The sequence below is a fragment of the Podarcis melisellensis genome (genome assembly GCF_964234715.1).
Source record: "Podarcis melisellensis genome assembly, chromosome: 9".
NCBI lineage: Eukaryota > Metazoa > Chordata > Lepidosauria > Squamata > Lacertidae > Podarcis > Podarcis melisellensis.
In genome coordinates this window covers 18,227,552-18,248,667 of record NC_138541.1, presented here as the reverse complement: position 1 = coordinate 18,248,667, position 21,116 = coordinate 18,227,552, and the positions used below count along the sequence as shown (strand labels likewise).

At 40.1% G+C, this 21,116-nt stretch overlaps 1 protein-coding gene across 4 annotated transcripts in view; it reads right to left on the bottom strand.

Moving 5' to 3' along the window:
* The window catches only part of PDLIM5 (PDZ and LIM domain 5), a 120,131-nt gene that overhangs the window by 65,259 nt on the left and 33,756 nt on the right, over positions 1 to 21,116 (bottom strand). For all 4 annotated transcript variants that reach the window (XM_081924893.1, XM_081924895.1, XM_081924896.1 and 1 more), the window contains exon 3: positions 17,933 to 18,084. In XM_081924893.1, the coding sequence (XP_081781019.1) occupies positions 17,933 to 18,084 (152 nt within the window). The remainder of the gene's footprint in view (positions 1 to 17,932; positions 18,085 to 21,116) is intronic.

Genomic DNA, 21,116 nt, shown 5'->3' with positions numbered 1-21,116 from the left:
TTTAAATCTGTCAAATGCATTTTGACCCAAAAAAAAGAGAGGTCCTCTTCAGCAGCTTAAAATGATGAATTCCTTAAAAGAACTGCTCCACATCTTCAAGATCTGGATGGGCAGGACCAGGCTTTCCCTGTAATGAACTCTCTCCATTTTCACAATTCCTAAAAGAAGGTATATCACTTTTAAAAATACACAAACTAATGTCCGCTTACATAGAACCATTACGGTGAATAATTCTCATCTTGTAATCTAATCTGTATGTATATCTACGTTGCTATCAAAACAGATGGAACAAGGAGAAAATGGAAAGTAACAACTAGATTAGGTAAAACTAAGCAGAAAAATATTATTACTGATTTCTGGCTAACATGGCAGTCTGCCAGTCACAATGTTATTCTCTTTCTACATGAAAGACAAGACTCAAAACTTTTTTTCACCATGTGGTAGAATTGTCAAATACTGACAGTTTAAAGAGTTGGAAAAACTGCCAACTCTGCTAGAACTTGCCCACAAATCTTTGGAAAAATTGTTTCACTTTCAATCCATCCACCCCACAATGTACCTGCAGTTTCACATTCACATGTGTATAGTCTGACACAGTGAATTGATTTAAGATTACGCACAACAATGTTGCTCAATGAGTATTTCCCCCATTTCACTAATCTAGTTTGTGAACCATGTTTTTTCCCCTTTCTTAGCATTTGATTCGACAGTCAGTATCTAGTCCTTGAAAAAAACAGTGGAAAAAATCAAATTCAATTCCTGATCACTGGCATAGTTTAGAATATGTGAATGAGTTGTAGTGCCCCTTGGGCACACATACTCCCTTTCTTATCCTCCACAGCAGCCATGATTAATAGCAGCTTGTTGCGATGTCCAATCCTGAACAAGCAATGGATAATAATAACTATGTTTTTTTGAAACAAGCCAGCTTCAAACCATACCTTAGGAATCTGGGCTGTTTCAACAAACCATAGTTAAGATTAACCACAGATTGGATCCCACCATCACAACAAGCTGTGGCTAATATAAAATGGGGGGGGGGAGAGAACCTAATTGAGGACAATATAGGACATGTGGGTAAAAGACAAGCCCAGGTTCTTTGCTGTTCGTTTTCGTAACACTAAGCCATGGTTTAGCATTGCATTTAAAACACAGCCAATAAATGCAAAAACCATCCATGGAGTTAAAGGTGGGGAAAACATAATGTATGACTGATTATCAGCAGCAATTTAATTAGAAAAGGTAAACCAAGAACATATAACAGGACCAAAGGATTGGCAACAGTTTCAATATGGAAATTAACAATTATTTCAATATAAGTACGGTAAAAGGATTTTAGTCACTGCGCCACATGAAACTAGCATATGAATGTTAGTGTGCCATGCTAGAACATGGGGCTCAAGCAAATAATCTTTCTGCCCTTTTAACTTAATTTCTACGCATGCCTTTTAAATAACCCAAATATGCTCTGTACAAATAAAACCTAGAATAGCTGGAATATAAACTTATAGTGGACCTTGCTTATTTGTACAAGCAATTACTTTTCCATGTACTAAAATAAGGAGGATGTGAAGAATCGCAGCTATTAAATGGAAGCCAGTTTTGTCCTTTCATCCTAGTTGAGGTATCTCAGCAACTGGGAGTAAAATGCCTTTCATTGCTTTTAATTACAGTGATATAAAGATGCCCAGGTATAACTAAGTATCATTCATCTTTCCCAATGAGTATTAAATATTTTTATTACTTATTCTACCTCTCAGCTAATGAAACCATTTTTCTCCTTTCCACATTTCTCTTGCAGGAAATTATAACGTTCCTTCTAATTAGTGTGCTTGGAATGCACATGGCCTAAAACTCATGGCAGCGCATTAAAGGCAGTTAACCACCCCCGGGGAAGGTTTGCCTTTGAGGTAAGTCTTTAAAGAGCTAAATTTAAAAAGGGAGCACCTTCCACACACATTTTTTTTTTTAAGAGTTGTTTTATCTGGAATTTATAACAGCTTTACTTGCCTCGTTTTCTTAAAATTCTGGAAAGTACGCTTGCAATCTGCTCAGTTCATATTCTTTTCCACTACCAAGCACTATTTCCCAAGCACTGCTGTCAATTCCCATGCTCTAATGCCTGACAGTTATTGCAACCATACAAAGCTTCTAGCAAACATTCAAACTCTTCACTGTCATTGTTATAGCTGGCTTTAACTATGTTCAGGATAGTGGATGAAAATGATCTACAGGTGGTACATGACACCAGTCAAGCTTGCAAAAATTTATCATTTGCCCGATAATAAATGTTGGAAATGTAATGAGACTGAAGGTACATTCTTTCACCTTTGGTGGACATGCCCAAGGATTAAGACTTTCTGGGAGATGATCTATAATGAAATGAAAAAGGTATTTAAATATACCTTTCTGAAGAAACCAGAGGCCTTTCTCCTGGGCATGGTCGGCCAATTGGTGTCAAAGAAGGATAGAACTTTCTTCATGTATGCTACAACAGCAGCAAGAATACTTACTGCAAAGTACTGGAAGACACAAGATCTACCCACCCAGGAAGAATGGCAGATGAAGTTGATGGACTACATGGAATTGGCGGAAATGACTGGCAGAATCCGAGACCAGGGAGAAGAGTTGGTGGAGGAAGATTGGAAGAAATTTAAAGATTATTTACAGAAACATTGTAAAATTAATGAATGTTAGAAGGATGTTGGAATGAAGTTATATGGCTTTAGCAGAAATGTTATAAAGGATTAAGTAAAAATAGATTGTTAATTGGCTAAAGGAGGAAAAGTAAAGTTAGATCATGTCAAGACAAACTATAGGGCAAAAAGATGGAAAGGATTTGCTGAAATAGCTAACTGAACTAGAATACAAAAAAGGGAGGTGTGAGGAGGTCAATGAAACAAGCAAATGAAAGATAAGTTATGGGAATATTCGTTGTGTTTTTAATTCTTTCTGTTTTTGTTTTTATTTTGTTAAGATAAGTAGTGTTTTCTGTTTTTTTCTTTATTGTGATGTGTTGTTTTGTTTTGTTTCATTTTGTGTTTTCTTTTTTCTTCTTTCTGTAATCCTTAAATCTGTAATAAATATTACTTTAAAAAAACACACCCAGGATAGTGGAACCAAGCCTGTGGAACTCCCTCCCAACTGAGATTGACAGGCACACTCCTTGCGGAACTTCAGGTGCATGACTAAGACTTTCTGTTTCAGCAGTCTTTTAAAGGCAGTGTTAGGAAGAAGAAGAAGAAGAAGAAGAAGAAGAAGAAGAAGAAGAAGAAGAAGAAGAAGAAGAAGAAGAGGAAGAGGTGTTTGGATTTGATATCCCACTTTATCACTCCTCGAAGGAGTCTTAAAGCGGCTAACAATCTCCTTTCCCTTCCTCCCCCACAACAAACACTCTGTGAGGTGAGTGGGGCTGAGAGACTTCAAAGAAGTGTGACTAGCCCAAGGTCACCCAGGAGCTGCATGTGGAGGAGCAGGGAATCGAACCTGGTTCACCAGATTACGAGACTACTGCTCTTAACCACTACACCACACTGGCTCTTTAGTTTTATGGTCCTTTTTTTAAAACTGTTTTGCTCCATTTTCTGAGCATTGTTTTTATGCATAACACTTAGAAATGCAAATAATAAAGCAATACAGAACAGTATTAAACAATCAAACAAAATGTACCTGCTGCTATGTACTCTGCTGCATGTATACACTGTAAAAGACAACGTCGACCTGCATCAAATGCTATGGCATATGGGTGCTATTCCTTCACGGAAGAGATAACTGTCTAGGAAAATAGTCTTGCATAAGGTAGGCCAATGTAGTTTGCAAATGTTAAACACCAAGCATCTTTATTTTCATTATTAGGGCTACTGTGATGTATTTTGATGGGATTCCAAGTACTGTATGAAGTGTCGCTGTAAATCAGGCATAGGCAACAGTTGGCCCTCCAGATGTTTTGGGACTACAACTCCCACCATCCCTGACCACTAGTGCTGTTAGCTAGGGATGATGGGAGTTGTAGTCCCAAAACATCTGGAGGGCCGAGTTTGCCCATGCCTGCTGTAAATGCTTGCTTACTTGGATAATGCTGGAAGGAAAAGCGGCTATTTGTAAACCAAGAAATCTCCTTGAAATCTGTTTAAAGAGTGCTTTTCCATGGCAGAATGCCACATTCTGCTGTAAGGGATGCCTGCAAGTTAGCAACAGAAAACCTGTAATCAGTGGTTATATGGTTCAGGTGCGGTCAACAGCTCTTTAGTGAAAACAGAAAGAAGAGTGAAATGAAGCCTTAGTAGTAGTAATTCAAGACGCTGCCTGGTAAACCCATGATGAATGCTTAGAAGTGGATATTACCAGCAAAAGGGAATGCATCAGTACCAAGCCTCCTCCCTGAAGTGCCTCCACTTCTCTTATCGTCCCTCTGACCTCATCAGTCTTGGCGTCTCCTCCTCAGCCCCCAAGCTCTGGCTGTCCATCACTTGAAGCCATTGGCTGGTCTGCTATGATGTCATGATGAAAATCGGCACCCTAGGTACCCCGGAACTGAGTGTTTAGGAGGTTATTCGAGAACTTAAAATTTGAATGCCATGGTCTTTAAGAGCTGCTCTGAGTAAGTTGAACTCCTTCTTCACTGGCAGTACATCATGGCCTTTTCAATGACCCCTTGGAGCAAAGTTGTTGAGCACAGATCCTTTTGCCAGCAAGTGACAGACAATACTTACAGCTTGTATATAGCAGAGGGCCCAAAACTGCTGTGTTAGCTGCAGTTGAATTAGGAAACGAGTGTGGGGAGTACTATTTCAGCTAGGTCAGGACACACATTCTTTCGAAAACAAAAGATCCATCATCCAACTTTCGATAGCTTTCGCACATTAATTCTGCTGCTGTCAAGAAGAGCAGATTCCCAGCTTTGGGACAGAAATCCAGCAGCTTAATTCAAATTCCCCACGTGAATTCTCTAGTGAGCCCTCTGCTCACACAGGGGCTTACGCCCAGGAAACCAAGATGGCTTCCTCCTTCAATGCACCTATAGCTATGGTTCAAATCACCAGTGTTTTAACACAACTGGGGAATGAAACTTGTGCTTGCAAAGTAGCCAGTTAGTACAGCAGAACGCAAGATGTGACCAAATGCGATGGAATGAAACAATTCCCCTGAGGGAAGGGCTGGAAAAACAAACAAACAAACCATTTTTTCAAGTCCAGACAGTCTAGAACTTGAGAATTCCCTAACTTCTTGAAGGTTATTTATTTATTTAAAGGGTTTCTTCTCTGACCTTTATAATAAAATACCAGAGTGGATTTCAACAATGTAATCAGTTTTTGCTGTCCGTTTGCTGCCAAAACGTCCTGCAGTTGTTCTGGGTGGGGAAGGTGTTGCTTTATATATATTTTATGAATTGTTTGCGTTTGTGTGAATGTTAAAAACACAAAACCATTATAATATTAAGTATGTTTCAAGTTCCTTCGAGTTGCTCTGTGTTACAAGTTACCAGCAAGCCAAATAAACAATATCAAAGAAAACAGTAACGAAGCAAAACTCAGACAATATATAGAGGAAAGTCCTGCAAAAACCTTAAGTTTCAAAAGGCCAACACAAAGAAGTGTGTCTTCAGAGTGCAATAAACACTGTGTAATGGAGATGCAGAGGAGAGAAGCTACACGATTTAGGGGTGCCATAGAGAATGCCCTGTCCTGGGCCCCCATTCCCTGTACTTTAGGAGGCGGTGGAACTGCCATGAGGGTACCCAATCTTAACATCTGAGAAAGTGGGGTCTAGGAAAGGCTATGTCAGATATTTAGGGTCTAAGTCTTTCAGAGTTTTAAACATTGCCAGGTGTAAAATAAACTATCTTAGTGCTGGAGATCAGGCCAATCTTCCTCTGGATAGCCAGGTCCCAATGCATAGTACAGTGCTACCTCTGGTTACGTACTTAATTCGTTCCGGAGGTCCGTTCTTAAGTTGAAACTGTTCTTAACCTGAAGCACCACTTTAGCTAATGGGGCCTCCCACTGCTGCCGCGTGGCCGCTGCACAATTTCTGTTCTCATCCTGAAGCAAAGTTCTTCACCCAAGGTACTATTTCTGGGTTAGCGGAGTCTGTAACCTGAAGCGTATGTAACCCGAGGTACCACTGTACTTCAATCAGACATCATCATACCTATTAGGATTCAGTATTTTGGGTGTGAAGCACTATTTCTCTCCCAAACTTTAGAACACAAGAAGCAAAAACTTGTGCAATTTCATAGGTGGTTGTGTCTGGTTTTTGCACTTTTTATCCACCCGTTTCCTAACTCCTTTGATTGCAGGAAAAAGGGGAGGATCAGTAAAATTATGTCTCACATTCCCATATCCAGGCTAGGATACCTTATTTCTCTCTCCCTCCCTTCCCTGGCTTCATAGAGTTTCTTACAGATCAGTCTGATAGCTCAGATCCTGAACAGAACCTTGATGCTTAAAGTGGAGATGTGAACCTGTGGTTTTTGCAGATGTTCTTGGGCTGTAGCCATCCCTAACACAAAGCCAAAGAAACTACTAAGAAATTTGACAAATGGCCAGAGATTAAACCCTGATGGAGCTTTTGTGTTATAATTTGAAGTCTATGTAGCAAAAGTTGCTTCCGGTGGGTCATTCAGGAAATATTTTCTTGGTACGAAGTTTGTTAGATATATTAACACCTTCAAACGACTTGGAAATTTCTATGGGCTATTACACCATCCGGACTATGCAATGACCGAATATCTAAGTGATACTTGCACCGCTAAGCCAAACAACAAAAATATGGATTACAAACATCCGAATTTGAGAAGCGCTCTCACATTTTCAGGGGCATGATAGTTCTTTTGACTGCAACTAATTCCCTTCCATTTTCAGACATGTTCCTAGCCTAGTTAGCATGTCTCTCGTAAAGGTTATGTTACCAAGTCCATGGAAATGTGCCAGCACATTCCCTCAGGCAGAAAGCATGAGGAAACCTATCTGAAGATGCCTCCGTCATACCTTCCTTTATTATCCCTGCCAGCTACTGTGCACTTATACACTGGACCTGCAACTACTGTATGGCTCTCCTTAAAAATGAACACACTCAGACACCACAGTTCTATACATGCTTACTCAGAACTTAAATCCCATTCAGTTGAGCTTATTCCCTAGTAAGTATTTTTAAACTGGGAGTTGTGTGCAGTTTAAAATAAAGAGCTTGTTCACAATACAGCACATTTAGCTGTTAATCCACTTTCTCCCCATTCAAATGAGACCCAGGTACAGTGGTACCGCGGGTTAAGTGCTTAATTCGTTCCAGTTTCATTAACCCGAAACTGTTCTTAACCTGAAGCACCACTTTAGCTAAAGGGGCCTCATGCTGCCGCTGTGCTGCCAGAGCACGATTTCTGTTCTCATCCTGAAGCAAAGTTCTTAACCTGAAGCATTATTTCTGGATTAGCGGAGTCTGTAACCTGAAGCGTATGTAACCTGAGGTACCGCTGTACTGTAGCCTACACCCACAAGTATTTGAGTTTGTATGTGTGGAGCAACTTCAGTTTTCCTCACTCATACCAGAAATGTTCCCTTTTGTGTTTCCAAATTTGGTGAATCTGAACCAACAGGGCATGAACCTATTGTTGTTGTTATACTATTATTAACAATAATGTAACACTTTCTCCCCCTGACAGTGTACAGATAAAAACAAGAAATGCTGAGGTTTCCCACGGCACTTGTCATTTCTGACTCCGCCATCTTAGCAGCTAGTCCATCAATAAATTGCTCTTAAACTTGTGAAATTTCCTAAAATCTTCTAGGCTGTATTTTCCACACTAGAACCCCATCTTGGATTGAGTCAAAGGAAAAATCTGGACTCCCGCTGTTACACTCACAGCGAAATAAAAAATTGAAAAATGGTGTAAGGGTTTACATATTCTCCAATTTTTCTGGGACATCCTGGAATTACAGAAGTCATTGCAACTTCTAATTTGATCCTGGAATATCTCGTTTCCCCCCTCCATTGCTGCTGCTTCTGAGCTTGGGAAGGAAGATGAGCTGGTGCCTGCAGCCAGCACTGGCACTCACTGCAATGCTGCTGACTCCAGTGGCAGCACCACGCAAAAAGACACACACCCCAATTTTCATCAGAGTAATGTTGGAGGGTATGAGCTTCTACTGGAAACTGTGTATTCCGAGGCAAGTATGTATTCAAGTGTCTGTTCAATGCAATCATCAACTAATAGAAAAATATTTCATTAGGATCACAGTATATTATTTTACAGCTTGACAATGAGCCTTCAGCTTAAGTGCAGTGTTTTGCATGGTACTAAGCAGCTATTTTTAAGAAAAGAGTACCAACAAGACTAAATGTCACCAGGGATCACGCCACCACCCAAAGCATTTGTATTATTTTAAGAAGTTAAGATAAATGCTGGCCAAACTGGCATTGTTTCCCTTTGTCATCTTCTCCCTATCCCAACAGGCAGAGCTTAAAATAAATGTACAAGGACAATAGTGCCACGTTCTAAATTCTGTTTGGCAAATCCCAACGCTGGCTGAATGATGTGCTAAAGGAGCTATGCATTAGGTAGACCGTCTGACTCATCTTTCCCAAGTGGGAGCAAAGGGGTGGAGAGAATGGGGAGCAGACCTGGTATGATTTAACACATTTGCACACACCACTGCTATTCCATTGCTGTCTACACAATGTGATCCACGGTAAGCAGGCTTCCTTCCCTTCCCAAACATGCTCACAAAATCTTTCCACCCATAGTTAGTAATAAAAGCTGCACATGCAGGCCTCCGGATTGTTGGAAATGTAACCTAGTAGAAGAAGCACATGGAGTTTGGCTGAAGAAGTGAAGAGAATTTTCTCAAGTGACAGCAAAAGGTCTAATTTGGACTGTGTGCTTTTAGGACTGAGGCACTAAAAATGTTTAAACTGTGCCATTCTTAAAATTAATTTAACAAAATTTGTATATAGCTTAAGTGCAAAATAAAACCTCTGGGTGATTTATAAACTCTTGCTCCTCCTCACAGGTGATTTCTATACAATCCAGTCGGGGGGGGATATCTATCTGTCTGCAACAGACTGAACAAGTAAGTAAACATCACTTAACTAGTGTATCTGGACAAAGTAAGGTTAAAACATGTGAAGAAAGGTGTGGTTTTCTGTAAATTCTTTAAGACAAGATTGAAGATATGGCCAACCCAAGACTTTGGGAACATGGAGAGTAACCAGTAAAAAGATCCTTGTCTATGCTATAGTAAATTTTAGTTTTCTGTGATGACAACATATTTTTAATGATTCACCATGAAAGAGGTATCAGTGTTGTTATTTAACTCTGTGTGTGTGTTCCACTTGATTGTAATAAAACCTCAAAGTGGCTTAAAAAAACAAAAAAGGACAAGCGGTAACACAAAAATTTAATACACGTGGGCTACATTTGAATGCAATGCTAATTTGCTTTTTAAACCATGGTTTGTTGGAAGAAAGCAGGCTCAGTTTCACAGAGATCAAAATAATGGTGGTTTGTTTCACCTAATGTTGATTTCATTTTCTAAGATACTCTTACCTCACACCTCTGTAGTTATGCAAGTTTCTGAGCCAGTGTGCAACAAAACAAAACAAAAACCCGTGAACAGTGAGTTCTAGAAACTATGGTTATTCTATGTAACTAGAAACCATGGTTATCATAAGCCAAAATTTGTAAGTCAGCTTCAAACCATTGTTTCATACTCTGGTTGACTAGACATAAATAAACTATAGTTAATTGTCCAGAGTAGGTTAAAAAAACACCAACCACTGCTAAGCTAAACAAACCATGGTTCAGCATTACATGTGAACCAGGCTATGTTGTCCAAGGCATCCCAATTACTGGTTACAAGTTAAGAAAATATCACAACATTCCATTTTAAAACTTGTGGCACAAAGACCACATGTAGCACTGCACATTTTGGAGAGCTTCAGAAGCGGTTTTGCAAGACGTTTACCTCAGACTTTTATCTAACCTTTAGTAACTAATTTCAAAAAGCAGCCTTTTATCAAAAGCTTGATGACAAAAGCTCACCTTTAGAATGTAATCCAGTAAGAATTCCAGTTCCCTGAGGTAAGAACGACAGAGCTTGCCAGGCAAGAGGGAGGAGCGGTAACTAATGAATGCCAACCTCACCAATTAGTCTGTACAAAGAGGCATGTACATTCTAGCACAGACTTTACCTTAACTAAATCACTTCGACACAGTACAATATATTTCAGCAGGTTGTAGCAATTAGGTTGTAGTAACAAATAGTTTTTCTTTTAAAAGATGGTTTCACCATTGTAGATAGCTATGCAGAGGCCCATTGAATGCCCTGAGAACACCCAACCCTGCAGTACTGTTGCTGTTACTGAGGTGTGGACCTGATCTGTAATCTGGGTGGAGTGACACTAGGATCATTATGTATGTGCAAAGCATTCCCTCCCACAAAAAAAAGCTGTACAGAGCATATGAAATAAGTATACAGTTTATACAGTTCCTCAGCTATTTTGAAGGCCAAAACTCTGAGGAGGCATCCATTGAACCAGAAGATCAACGACACCACCTGGGAAAGAGATGTGTGCAGACACCCGTGTGTGCATTGCAGTATGTGCCAGGTTTTTCCCCCTGCAAGTTAAGTAGATTTGGGGGACATATTTACACAGCTGGTATAATTTTTGCTATTTCAGTTTGCTATTTCAGTGTCTCCCCCACTCCCATCCCAAATCTTGGATTTCTGTTATGCGTTTGTTAGAGGAGGAGATGAAGTAAACTAGAATTACAGTACTGTGCAACATCTGAAACTCTTAACATAAGCCTTCAAGCACATGAGGTTCCACAATGAAGGACAGTGTAAAATGGGGGTGGGGGAGAAGAGGAAGGAAGGGAACAGGCTAGACCAGCGATACACACACCCCTTCAGCTGCTATGGCTCTTTTGAAAATTGCATTCCAGATGACTGAACGTCAATCATCAAGGAAATAAAGGCAGCTACTGTATTAGGATGTCAGGTGAATCAAGTCTTTACGTCATTGCTGCAAGTCTGGTGGCTAAATACGGGAACAGAGTCGCTTTGGAATGGCTAATCCTGCATTCCACAGCTAACTTGAGAAGAGATGCTTTCGCTTCATAATAGGAAGTAGTCTTGCCTGTCTGTGAAAGAGAATTGGAACATTGCTGTCATGGGTCAGCAGTTTCACTTCTATGGGACTTAACAAGGATGTCACATATTGAGAGGTTTGTTTGTTTTTGGAAGGGGGAAGCCATTTGGCATTTCAGAAATAAGAATGCTTTGTGCTGTCATTTGGTGCACTTAGCAAGTTAATCACTAGGCAGTAACTGGGTGGCTCAATGGCAATCATAAAAAATATAAAGCATCTCGGGTATTGTCTGGGATGCAGAATGTTCTCATTTCAAAGGTTTTTATGAGAAATTCACAAACATAAAAAAGTTGGGAGTTTTGGAAGAGCTGGGAATTAGGATTAGGGGGCTGCCTTATTAAAGGTAAAGAATGAAGGATTTGACATCCCATGGTAAGCGAGATAGTGGTTGTTGGTATATGTACATTAATTTTCAAAATCTAAACACCAGATATGATTACTATACTAACAAAGGAGAGCCATGGTTTCAAAACAAGTGTTAGTTCTACTTGGAGTAAACCCACTGAAATTGATAGCCAGGGCTAACTTTGAGCCACTAATTTCAATGGCCCTACCTTGAGTAAAACTTAGTTGGATACAACCCTGCATTTTGAATGCTGCGAAATAGGCTAATCTTTGTTACAGATAAAGTTTATAAATGCAAAGGCATAACAGCTTTTACAACATGTTGGCAAGTGCCTTACAAGACTGCTGTGAAATGTTATTACCATTCTGTTATGATGAATTCCACATTGCTTCCACCTGATAGTTTTGCATATCCTGTCAAAATAGCTGACTTTTTCACCTCCCTTCCAGCTTTCAGCATTCCATCTCTATCCAACACGATTGCTTTTGAACTTCACTACGGGGCTTAGCTGTGTCAAATTCATTTTACTTGCAGGATACTTTGAGGTTTTTAAAACTGTGAGCACAGGGCAAAGTGCTGTCTGCCGAGGGTTAAACATAGCTGGAATCAAGAATTCTGCCCCTTGTGTTTATTTAAAGTTTTAGGAATTCCGAAGTATAGCAAATTCCACAAAACTGCATTCATCTGGGAAACTAATTCACATCAACTTTTGCCAGCCCCTCAAGGGAAATGTAGTACCTGCCAATATACTCACTGGCATTAAAGAGAGAGAGAGAGGAGGAGGAAATGGCCAGTTAGTTAATACTGTGCTCATCGTGCAACTAGCATTTTAAACCAAATCAGGCAGAATAAAAATAGAAAAATAACTCTGATGTAAATAAATCCTATTTCTGAACCAAAACCAGAATCAAAACCCTAAGCTATTAACTTTATAGACTATTTAAGGCAAAAGAGATCAAGTACTAGGAACTCTAGCAACTTATCATATCATGAGCCTAAGTACTTCAAAGCGAGTGACATCAAGGAGGCTTGCTTCCAAGTGCAGGATTAAAGCATCCCTTCATCTGGCAAGTCAAGAAATTTAAACTGGGCAATTGCTACTATCTGTATTTTAGATAGCCAAAATTCCTTTGCATGAATGTTGGCTGTATTCTGGGGTACACCCTTCAAACACATATATGTCAAGGCCCAACATCATCCTAGTGTCATAGAATTAGCCACAACGAAAAACCATTGTGTTAAATTACAACCCTTCTGCATTTTTTTTTAACATGCCATAACTTTTATTGGCACACAGTCTCCTACAGATAGTTTATGTTGTTGCGGTCTACAGTTTGAGTAGATGCAGGAATTCATTAAGAAAGAAGTGGGAGAAACGTACAGCGAATACTACATATCATTTTACTGATATTTTTTAAGTTAATGAAGCTGGAAAGAAGAAGCAGAAAACAGAAGTCCTCAATGTAATAAAGAGGAACAGTTCCTCTCTCAAAGCAGAAAACGAAGTGTAGAGGAGAAAACAAGAGGAATTTGTCCTTTAAATAAGAGGTCATTGATTCACCTTTCTAATTTCCCCTGAAAGCGTTTGAGCATCTCTTGAACTTTTGGGAAGGGGGTAGTTTATGAATAGCAATTTTGCAGTTCATAAATGGAAGTGACAAAAGATATTAGCCACAATCTTATCAGTGTAGCTCCTCCCACTCTTAGCTTCTTTTAAAGATTACCTTTCTTAGAATGCTCTCCCACCCCCCTTCTTGATAACATGGAAGAGACACAAAGCTAGACATCATCATCATCATAGTTACATCTCCAATAGCTTCATTCCCCCAAATAAATACATGTTTGTCCCCACCCTGTGCACAGTTTAGATTAATATTTTTAGCGGAGCAGGCATACTATACGGTTTACACAGAAGAAATGATTGATGAAGACTGGAATAACTAGGTACTTAGGATTGCATGCACATAATTGTGCTTAAAATTGAGACTATGGTTTGTAAGGAAAGGGAAAAAACATGAGAAGGATTGTTATAGGAAATATGAGAAGGATCCACTATGGTGAGAAGCTCCCCTATAGGCTCTTGTCCAAATTAACGCTAAAACAAAAGATGCCAAGTACATTCCACACAAATTAGTGTAATGGAACCCTGATGCTCTTTTTTGTTTATAAAGACAACCAAATTTTCAGAGGGAGTTGGGGAGAGAAATAGTTTGAACTGTGGTTGGTGGGTCTGTGTAACCCTTTTCCCATGACTACTATTGCTTTGCTCAAATTTCTCCAGTACCAAATTGAAAGAAGCTTTCAATTGGCACTCTGTTTCACATTACGTACAAGAAAGAGATGGGTGCATGGAATGGGGGGGTGACTTATATAACTGCAGCGCTCTATATACTTTCTATTACTGGTCTCTCCGCAAGAAAAGTTGTAAAGTATCATCCCCATTCAACTCAACTGGAAATAGATGTACCGTTTAATACATTTATTTTTCAGTAGCTTATAAAATAATTTATCCAAGTGTGTGTTAAATGACTTGGAGTTGAAGTCTGTCCAAAAAATTGCATCTGGTTTCCATCTGTTCTCATGGGAAACAAGTCTGTACTTCAACTGAAAAAGGAAAAAAAATCAAATACCAGGGAGCAAAATAACAATAATAATCCTACAAAGCCATTGGGGAAGTTAGGGTGCTGTGAAAGACGGTTATGGACATGCTCACAACCTTAAATAGATTTCATGTGCATGATGATGAGAACAAACTAAACCATAAACAAAGCAAATTAGATAGCAGAAAGCATTCACAAGAACACTACCTGTGCCAGTTTCCTACTTCACTGCATCCCTGATTTTTCAGTTCCACTCTTATCTTAGCAACCTGATGTGAGCAAGGCTTCTGGACTGGGAATATGTCATTGCTGTGTTCTGTTCAAAACATGGTACACTCTTGATGCTAATAAAGATAGTACCAGTAGCTGCAGCAGCTGCTGAAAACATTGTCAACATCCCCCTTCACTCTTAGAGTACCATTCTAACAGTTCAAAGTGTTAAAAAAGAAAGAGGATGGAACTTGTGCATTTTAACAGGCAACTGCTGGAATATATCTGACAGAGGGAGCAGTTTAGGAATGTTCACACCAATTCACTCTTTTGATGAAAGTGCTGTCTGCTGTTATTTCGGCATAAACCGAAATCTCTGGCATACGCTGCAGTCATTTACCTGTTTTCTAGTAAAAGCATAACAGAAGCTGCCTTGAAACTGTATGCGTATTAAAGGGGTCTACACATGATGCGGGTGGCACTGTGGTCTAAACCACAGAGCCTAGGGCTTGTTGATCAGAAGGTTGGCAGTTCGAATCCCCGCAACGGGGTGCACTCCCGTTGTTCAGTCCCTGCACCTGCCAACCTAGCAGTTCGAAAGCATGTCAAGGTGCAAGTAGATAAATAGGTACCACTCCAGCGGGTAGGTAAACAGGGTTTCCATGCACTGCTCTGGTTCGCCAGAAGCGGCTTAGTCATGCTGGCCACATGACCCGGAAGCTGTCTGCGGACAAAACGCAGGCTCCCTTGGCCAGTAAAGTGAGACGAGCGCCGCAACCCCAGAGTTGTCTGCGACTGGACTTAACGGTCAGGCGTCCCTTTACCTTTACCTTTACACATGATAAAGAGGAAACGATGCTGTTTGCGCAGCCCTGCTTTCAAAGTCTGGAGCCCCAAAAGTCACTGCTGGAACCAAGAGCAGAAACCTACATGCATAGAGATACATCATGCAGGGCCCCAGTTTACATAGAGCTTTATAGCTAAAGGCTTCCTATTTGGGGACATCCACATGCATGGTGTCAACATTGGGACATTGGTTCAGTAACAAGGTCAGGGTAAGGGCAAGCTTCCTCTTCAACACATGAGGTCTTGTTCATAACACATGAAGGAAGCTACAGACTTCCATAGCTCTTGCTATACAGCAGACATGGGGGGCCCCAGGCGTCTATCTGGATACAGCATAGCCTGCAACCCTAAGTATCCTTTCTACTAACCATTTCCAGGGGTTAGTTTATTACAGCAAATATATTAGTCTTATGGCACCCTAAGGACCGAAAAAATTGTTATATTGTAGGCTTTCATGGACTACAGGCTATATCATAAGATGCAAAAAGTGTAATCGTAAACTGGCAGATTTATATGCACATGGGTGTAGATAAATATATGTACAATAAGTGGAGGAAAGAGGAAAATGAAATGAAGAAGACCGAGACAATTCAGGCTTGAATGAATATAAAAGAATTACAATGACCATTCACAAAGCAGTGTTGCCAGTAACACGAACTTCCTGACAAAGAACAGATATTCACTCATCTGATTAAGTGGGTTCCAGCATTCAAAACCTTGCACCATAGTAAAATTTGAGGTGCCATAAAACTTTTGTTGCTTCTGCTACTAACCATGACAGTAGGAAAATATGTGAGAGACATTGGTACTGAGACAACACTGTCTAATGTTTCCGGGATCCAAAGAGGATTAGAAACAGATGGAGAATATGGGACTGGAAACTGGCACAAACCCACAAGACAGCATTCCCCCTTAAACAATGCTAAGATACCAAGTCTGGTACCAAAGGACAATTTATTTGATCTTTGCTCGCCTAATCCTGTGATAAGCTGACTTTGCCTCCAGCTGTCAGGTAGCAGACACTAGTGACTCATATCCTGTATGGAAGCTGAAACACTAACTCATTCACTATCGGAATAACTCAGTGGAAAGCTCCAAGGATCTTCCAATTTAGGTACCAAATAAAGGCTAAAAACCAGGATTGCTGCCACATTCCGCTCCCCATACTGCCCTATTACTGCTCCACATACTTCCTTCCCCACCCCCAAACTCTGATGAGGAAATCGTTCTTGCAATTCTGTCATATGCAAAAACATATAAAAACAAAAGCAAAACAACATAAAAAGCAGCAGTAATTCAACTTGTATAATATCAATTTCAAATCCAAAACAGATAACCAGCTGGGATAGCCATCTTCACTGAGAAGCCTTGTTGAAAGAGGCTTCAATGAGGCTTCTCAGTGAAGATGGCTATCCCAGCTGGTTATAAAGGCTCAACAAACACCTAAAAGATAACAGAGATAGTGGTTGTCTGATAGATAAAGGAAGGTCCCACCACATTCAAGGTCCATTTCTGCAGGATGCTCTCTCCTGCAGAACAAATAAACTGTTTGCAGTGACAAGTACCAGATGCTATATAAACGATGCCTTATGAGGAACGGCTAAGGGAGCTGGGCATGTTTAGCCTGGAGAAGAGGAGGTTAAGGGGTGATATGATAGCCATGTTCAAATATATAAAAGGATGTCACATAGAGGAGGGAGAAAGGTTGTTTTCTGCTGCTCCAGAGAAGCGGACACGGAGCAATGGATCCAAACTACAAGAAAGAAGATTCCACCTAAACATTAGGAAGAACTTCCTGACAGTAAGAGCTGTTCGACAGTGGAATTTGCTGCCAAGGAGTGTGGTGGAGTCTCCTTCTTTGGAGGTCTTTAAGCAGAGGCTTGACAACCATATGTCAGGAGTGCTCTGATGGTGTTTCCTGCTTGGCAGGGGGTTGGACTCGATGGCCCTTGTGGTCTCTTCCAACTCTATGATTCTATTCTATGATTCTATATTACTGTAATCTAAACCCTGCCTAAATAATGCACTCTAAAACCTAATTTCCAGGTGTGCAGGATGAGCTATAGTCAACTCAGCGATGAAGAGTGGAGATGCTCTCAGGCTTCTATTTTTTAGGTACTGTTCATATTCCAAGGCTGAAGCTTCCTTACTGAGAACTGGTCCTAGGCTGAGCTCCAAGTTAAAACTCTGGTTTTCTACCACCACTATCATTCCTCCCTAAACCAAATCACTGGATGGAAAAACATACATAGGACACTGACACTTACAAGCAATAGGTAATGCAATCAAACGTTTTGTCAGGTCTCATACTTGGACACAGAAGCAGATTTAGATTTTGGGGGAGGGGTGGTGGCTTTTAAAAATGATAGTTCATTCTCTATAGGTTCAGAGTATACTAGTTCATTGCCTTTAGGACATAAAAACAAAGACATGATACAAGGTTTCAAAGGAAGTATAAGGAGGAAAGGTTACAAATATCACTAAGTTAGGTGAAATTTTAGCTCTGTATTAGCAAGCTAAAAGCTCAGGAGATATTTCTCTACAGGGTGATCTGACAGGTTTGGGTCATACAAATACACCCAACCATTTTAGTAAAATAATAATACTAAATTAATGATGCCCCTTCAAGCTACATAACTCCATTACATCGCAAAACATCAAAGGATGCTACCAGGCAAAGGTTGATATACATGCATTCCAACATACAAAAAGAACAATGTGTGGTTTTTCCTTAGAAGTAAGAGTTATTACATATATATATATTTTTAAAAAAAGGTTTTACCTTTGCAGATTCATAGTCAGTTTGCCTGAACAGGTCTTGATCTTGTTTTGTGCTTCCAGGTGAGTCATGCCATCGGCGCTTATCCCATCGATACTGAGAACAACGTCACCTATTCCCACGTTTGCATTAGCCGCTTTGCCTCCATCACTCAACTGCAAGGTAACAAATGCAAAGATATAAGTATGAATTTTTAAAAAATTACCACCCAAGAGTTAATCAGAGTTTGTGAAATTTCTAAGTGGTCATTCAAAAACCAAATGTTACAAACGTTCTTACAATAAGAATTCATTGTAAGGATCAAGTCACGCAATCCCAGCAGGGCATGGTGGCCTCTAGGAAAGAGCATTCAGTCCGTACTTTAAAGTCCAGCTCCAACAGTAATTGATGGAGGGGAAGGATTACTTGATTATTTGACCACTGGCAATGTTCACTTAAGCTTTACACAAATTAGCTTCCAGCATGTCAGTAAATAATTGGGTCATGTTGTGCTACAACCATACAGTGATCAGTACAGAACACTAACAAGTCATAGAATTACAGAATTGTAGTGTTGGAATGGACTGTGAGGGTTGTCTAGTCCAACAACCTGCAATGCAGGAAATTTTTGCCCAATGTGGGACTCATACCTGCGACCCTGAGATCAAGAATATCAAGCTCTACAACTATATTGTGTTGTTATACTGTGTTGAGGTAGTACTCAGCATAGGTTCTCTCGTGGCAGCAATGTGCTGGTAGGACTATGTGATTCAAAAGCAAACCCCCTCCTCATCTTGAGGATCATGCCTCCAAGTGCAACTTTAGTGCTATGGACCTAGAGTTGTTAGCAAACAGATCTAGGGAAATCGGCATCACCAATCCACATGAAATTGGGACTCCATCCATAAAGTTGTCAGCGGAGTACAGATTAGAGAGGGCCTTGTGAATACACACCCAACTCCCCGGACCAATTAGGAAACATGCCTGCACTTGCCCAGGGCAGGTCAATAACCTTCACTGAAACCAGTAGTGAAAACCAGAAACTTCTCGCATCTCTTTAGAGAGGTCACTCTCATGTTGTGAGCATATTGCATCTAGAACTGTAGATCCTTTATCATTCAATGTGACATGGTTATTCATGAGTTATAAGTGAAGAAGTAGCACTACAAAATGACATACAAAACTGAAAGTGAGATAAGTGGATCCAGAAACTCGATCTAAGCTGCCGCCATCATCAGCACAAAGTATGGGTGTAGCCATGCATTATTTCTGCATTGATTATGTAAATGGAAGCCCAAACAACATTCCAGGCAGTTCCAGGGAGCAGCCTTCATACTCTATTATATTACATCAGACATGGGGAAAGATGCTTTCTGAGAATACAAGTGGGAGGTGCCTAAAATAGGCCCAAAAACTCCTTATGTCTAACAATGTAGGAGTTTAAGAAATGTTAATATGGAAGAAGTTCATGGAAGGAAAGTTTCTCACCCACCTCTGTAGCCACCTTTGTCCACCGAAAAGTTTCTTTGAAAAACTGGGAGTCTCTTAAAAAATGTAGGATGGTATTGGAAACAGCGTATAGGAAACTTTCCTTCCAGTGACCTACTTCAAGTTAACTTATCTTAGGAATCATGCCCAATTTTGTTTTCTGTGTGTGACTTAGTTGAGTAACACCTGTACTACTAAAAGCTGACTGATACAAATTAGCAAATGCTCAATTAAAAAAAACCACCTCTTTTAACAGACACCAAAATGTTGTTATGGTTGGCGCCTTGTGAGGGTGGGGATGCTAAAGGCTGAACAAACAGAAGAGAAGTCCTTCTCAGTGACCACCTCAAGATGTACAGGTGAAGGCAATGGAGCAACCAGGAGGGCATGCTCTGTAGAGCTCAATAATTACAGATCACATTTAAATATGCAGATCTTGCAGTAATAATATGCTTCAAGAATCTAACTGCAAGGAAACAAATTTTAGTAGATCATTGCAAATGCTATCAACTGATGTTGTGCAGTAAGGCTTCTGTCAGCAAAATAGGATGAGACCTAATTTTCAGTGATTTCTCTTCCCCTATGCAAGCCCCCTGCATCCTCCCCCCACAATCTGCTCTGCATTAACTGCCCCCCAAAAAACTCCTCTGGAGCAGATTTAGGGGGTGTGGGGACTGTAGGGGGGGGGGAGAGAGTCACCAAAAATTGTCCCCTCCTTATTCCACTGTTTTGCTGAGCAACACCCAACAAACAACCCTTTTATTTTGATCAAAATTCATTTTAAAGTATATATTGGTATTATTAGGCAGCAACAGCCAGAGAGAACCTCAGAATTAAGTCTAAATACATGCCCTTTAACTGAGCTATTTAACATTTTAAAATTTAGATCAAATTAACCGGCAAGGGCAAAATCAGCATCTCTTACTTGAAGAGAATGAAAACAGTTCAGTAATTATTCAGCAGCAAGTGAATGAATAGCACCGCCACTGGGAACATGAATAAAATCTTAAAAGAATATAAAGATGGAAAGAGCAAGTTATCCTTTCCATTCAGCCTGCCAATGTAGGATTATTCCCTTCTGTATGTTCGGCATATGCTTCTGTTCTGCCTAGTTTCAAGTGTCTCACGGCATGGGCCTTCCATACCTTTCTCTAATAATTTATTGCACTGCTGTACTGCTACATAGACCTCACTGTTGATAAATTAATTACCCCTGCCCCATTCACATAAAGAGCATTCGGTCTTGGAGGGGAGAAATTTCCATTGCTCGCATTTCCAACCATTACTTCCCAGCTATTAACCATAACTCAACTCACAAATGATAAATCAGTCTCACTTTTGGGTTTCTGCTCTTGCCAATTCCTTTCAAATATAGCAATGCTAGATGAAAATGTTAATCTCTGTCATTTGATTTCTTCTATTCAGCCTAGTGAATAAATGCTGTTTCTCTTAATTATTCTATGACTGCATTTTTGTGCACACATGAACAAACTTCTTTAAGAGTTTAAGCCGCTGCGAGCAAGTAGAAATGCCCCCACAGCGCAAAAGAGGAACACTCTTCCCTTGTATATCATACAGACACTTTCTGCATTGTCTTTCAGGCACCAATTGAAGTTGTTCCTCTTTCAACAAACCCTCTAAGTAGATAATTTTTATCCCAGTTGGTAATAGTATTGAATTTGAATTGATTTAATATGTGTGTTGGTTCAACATACATATA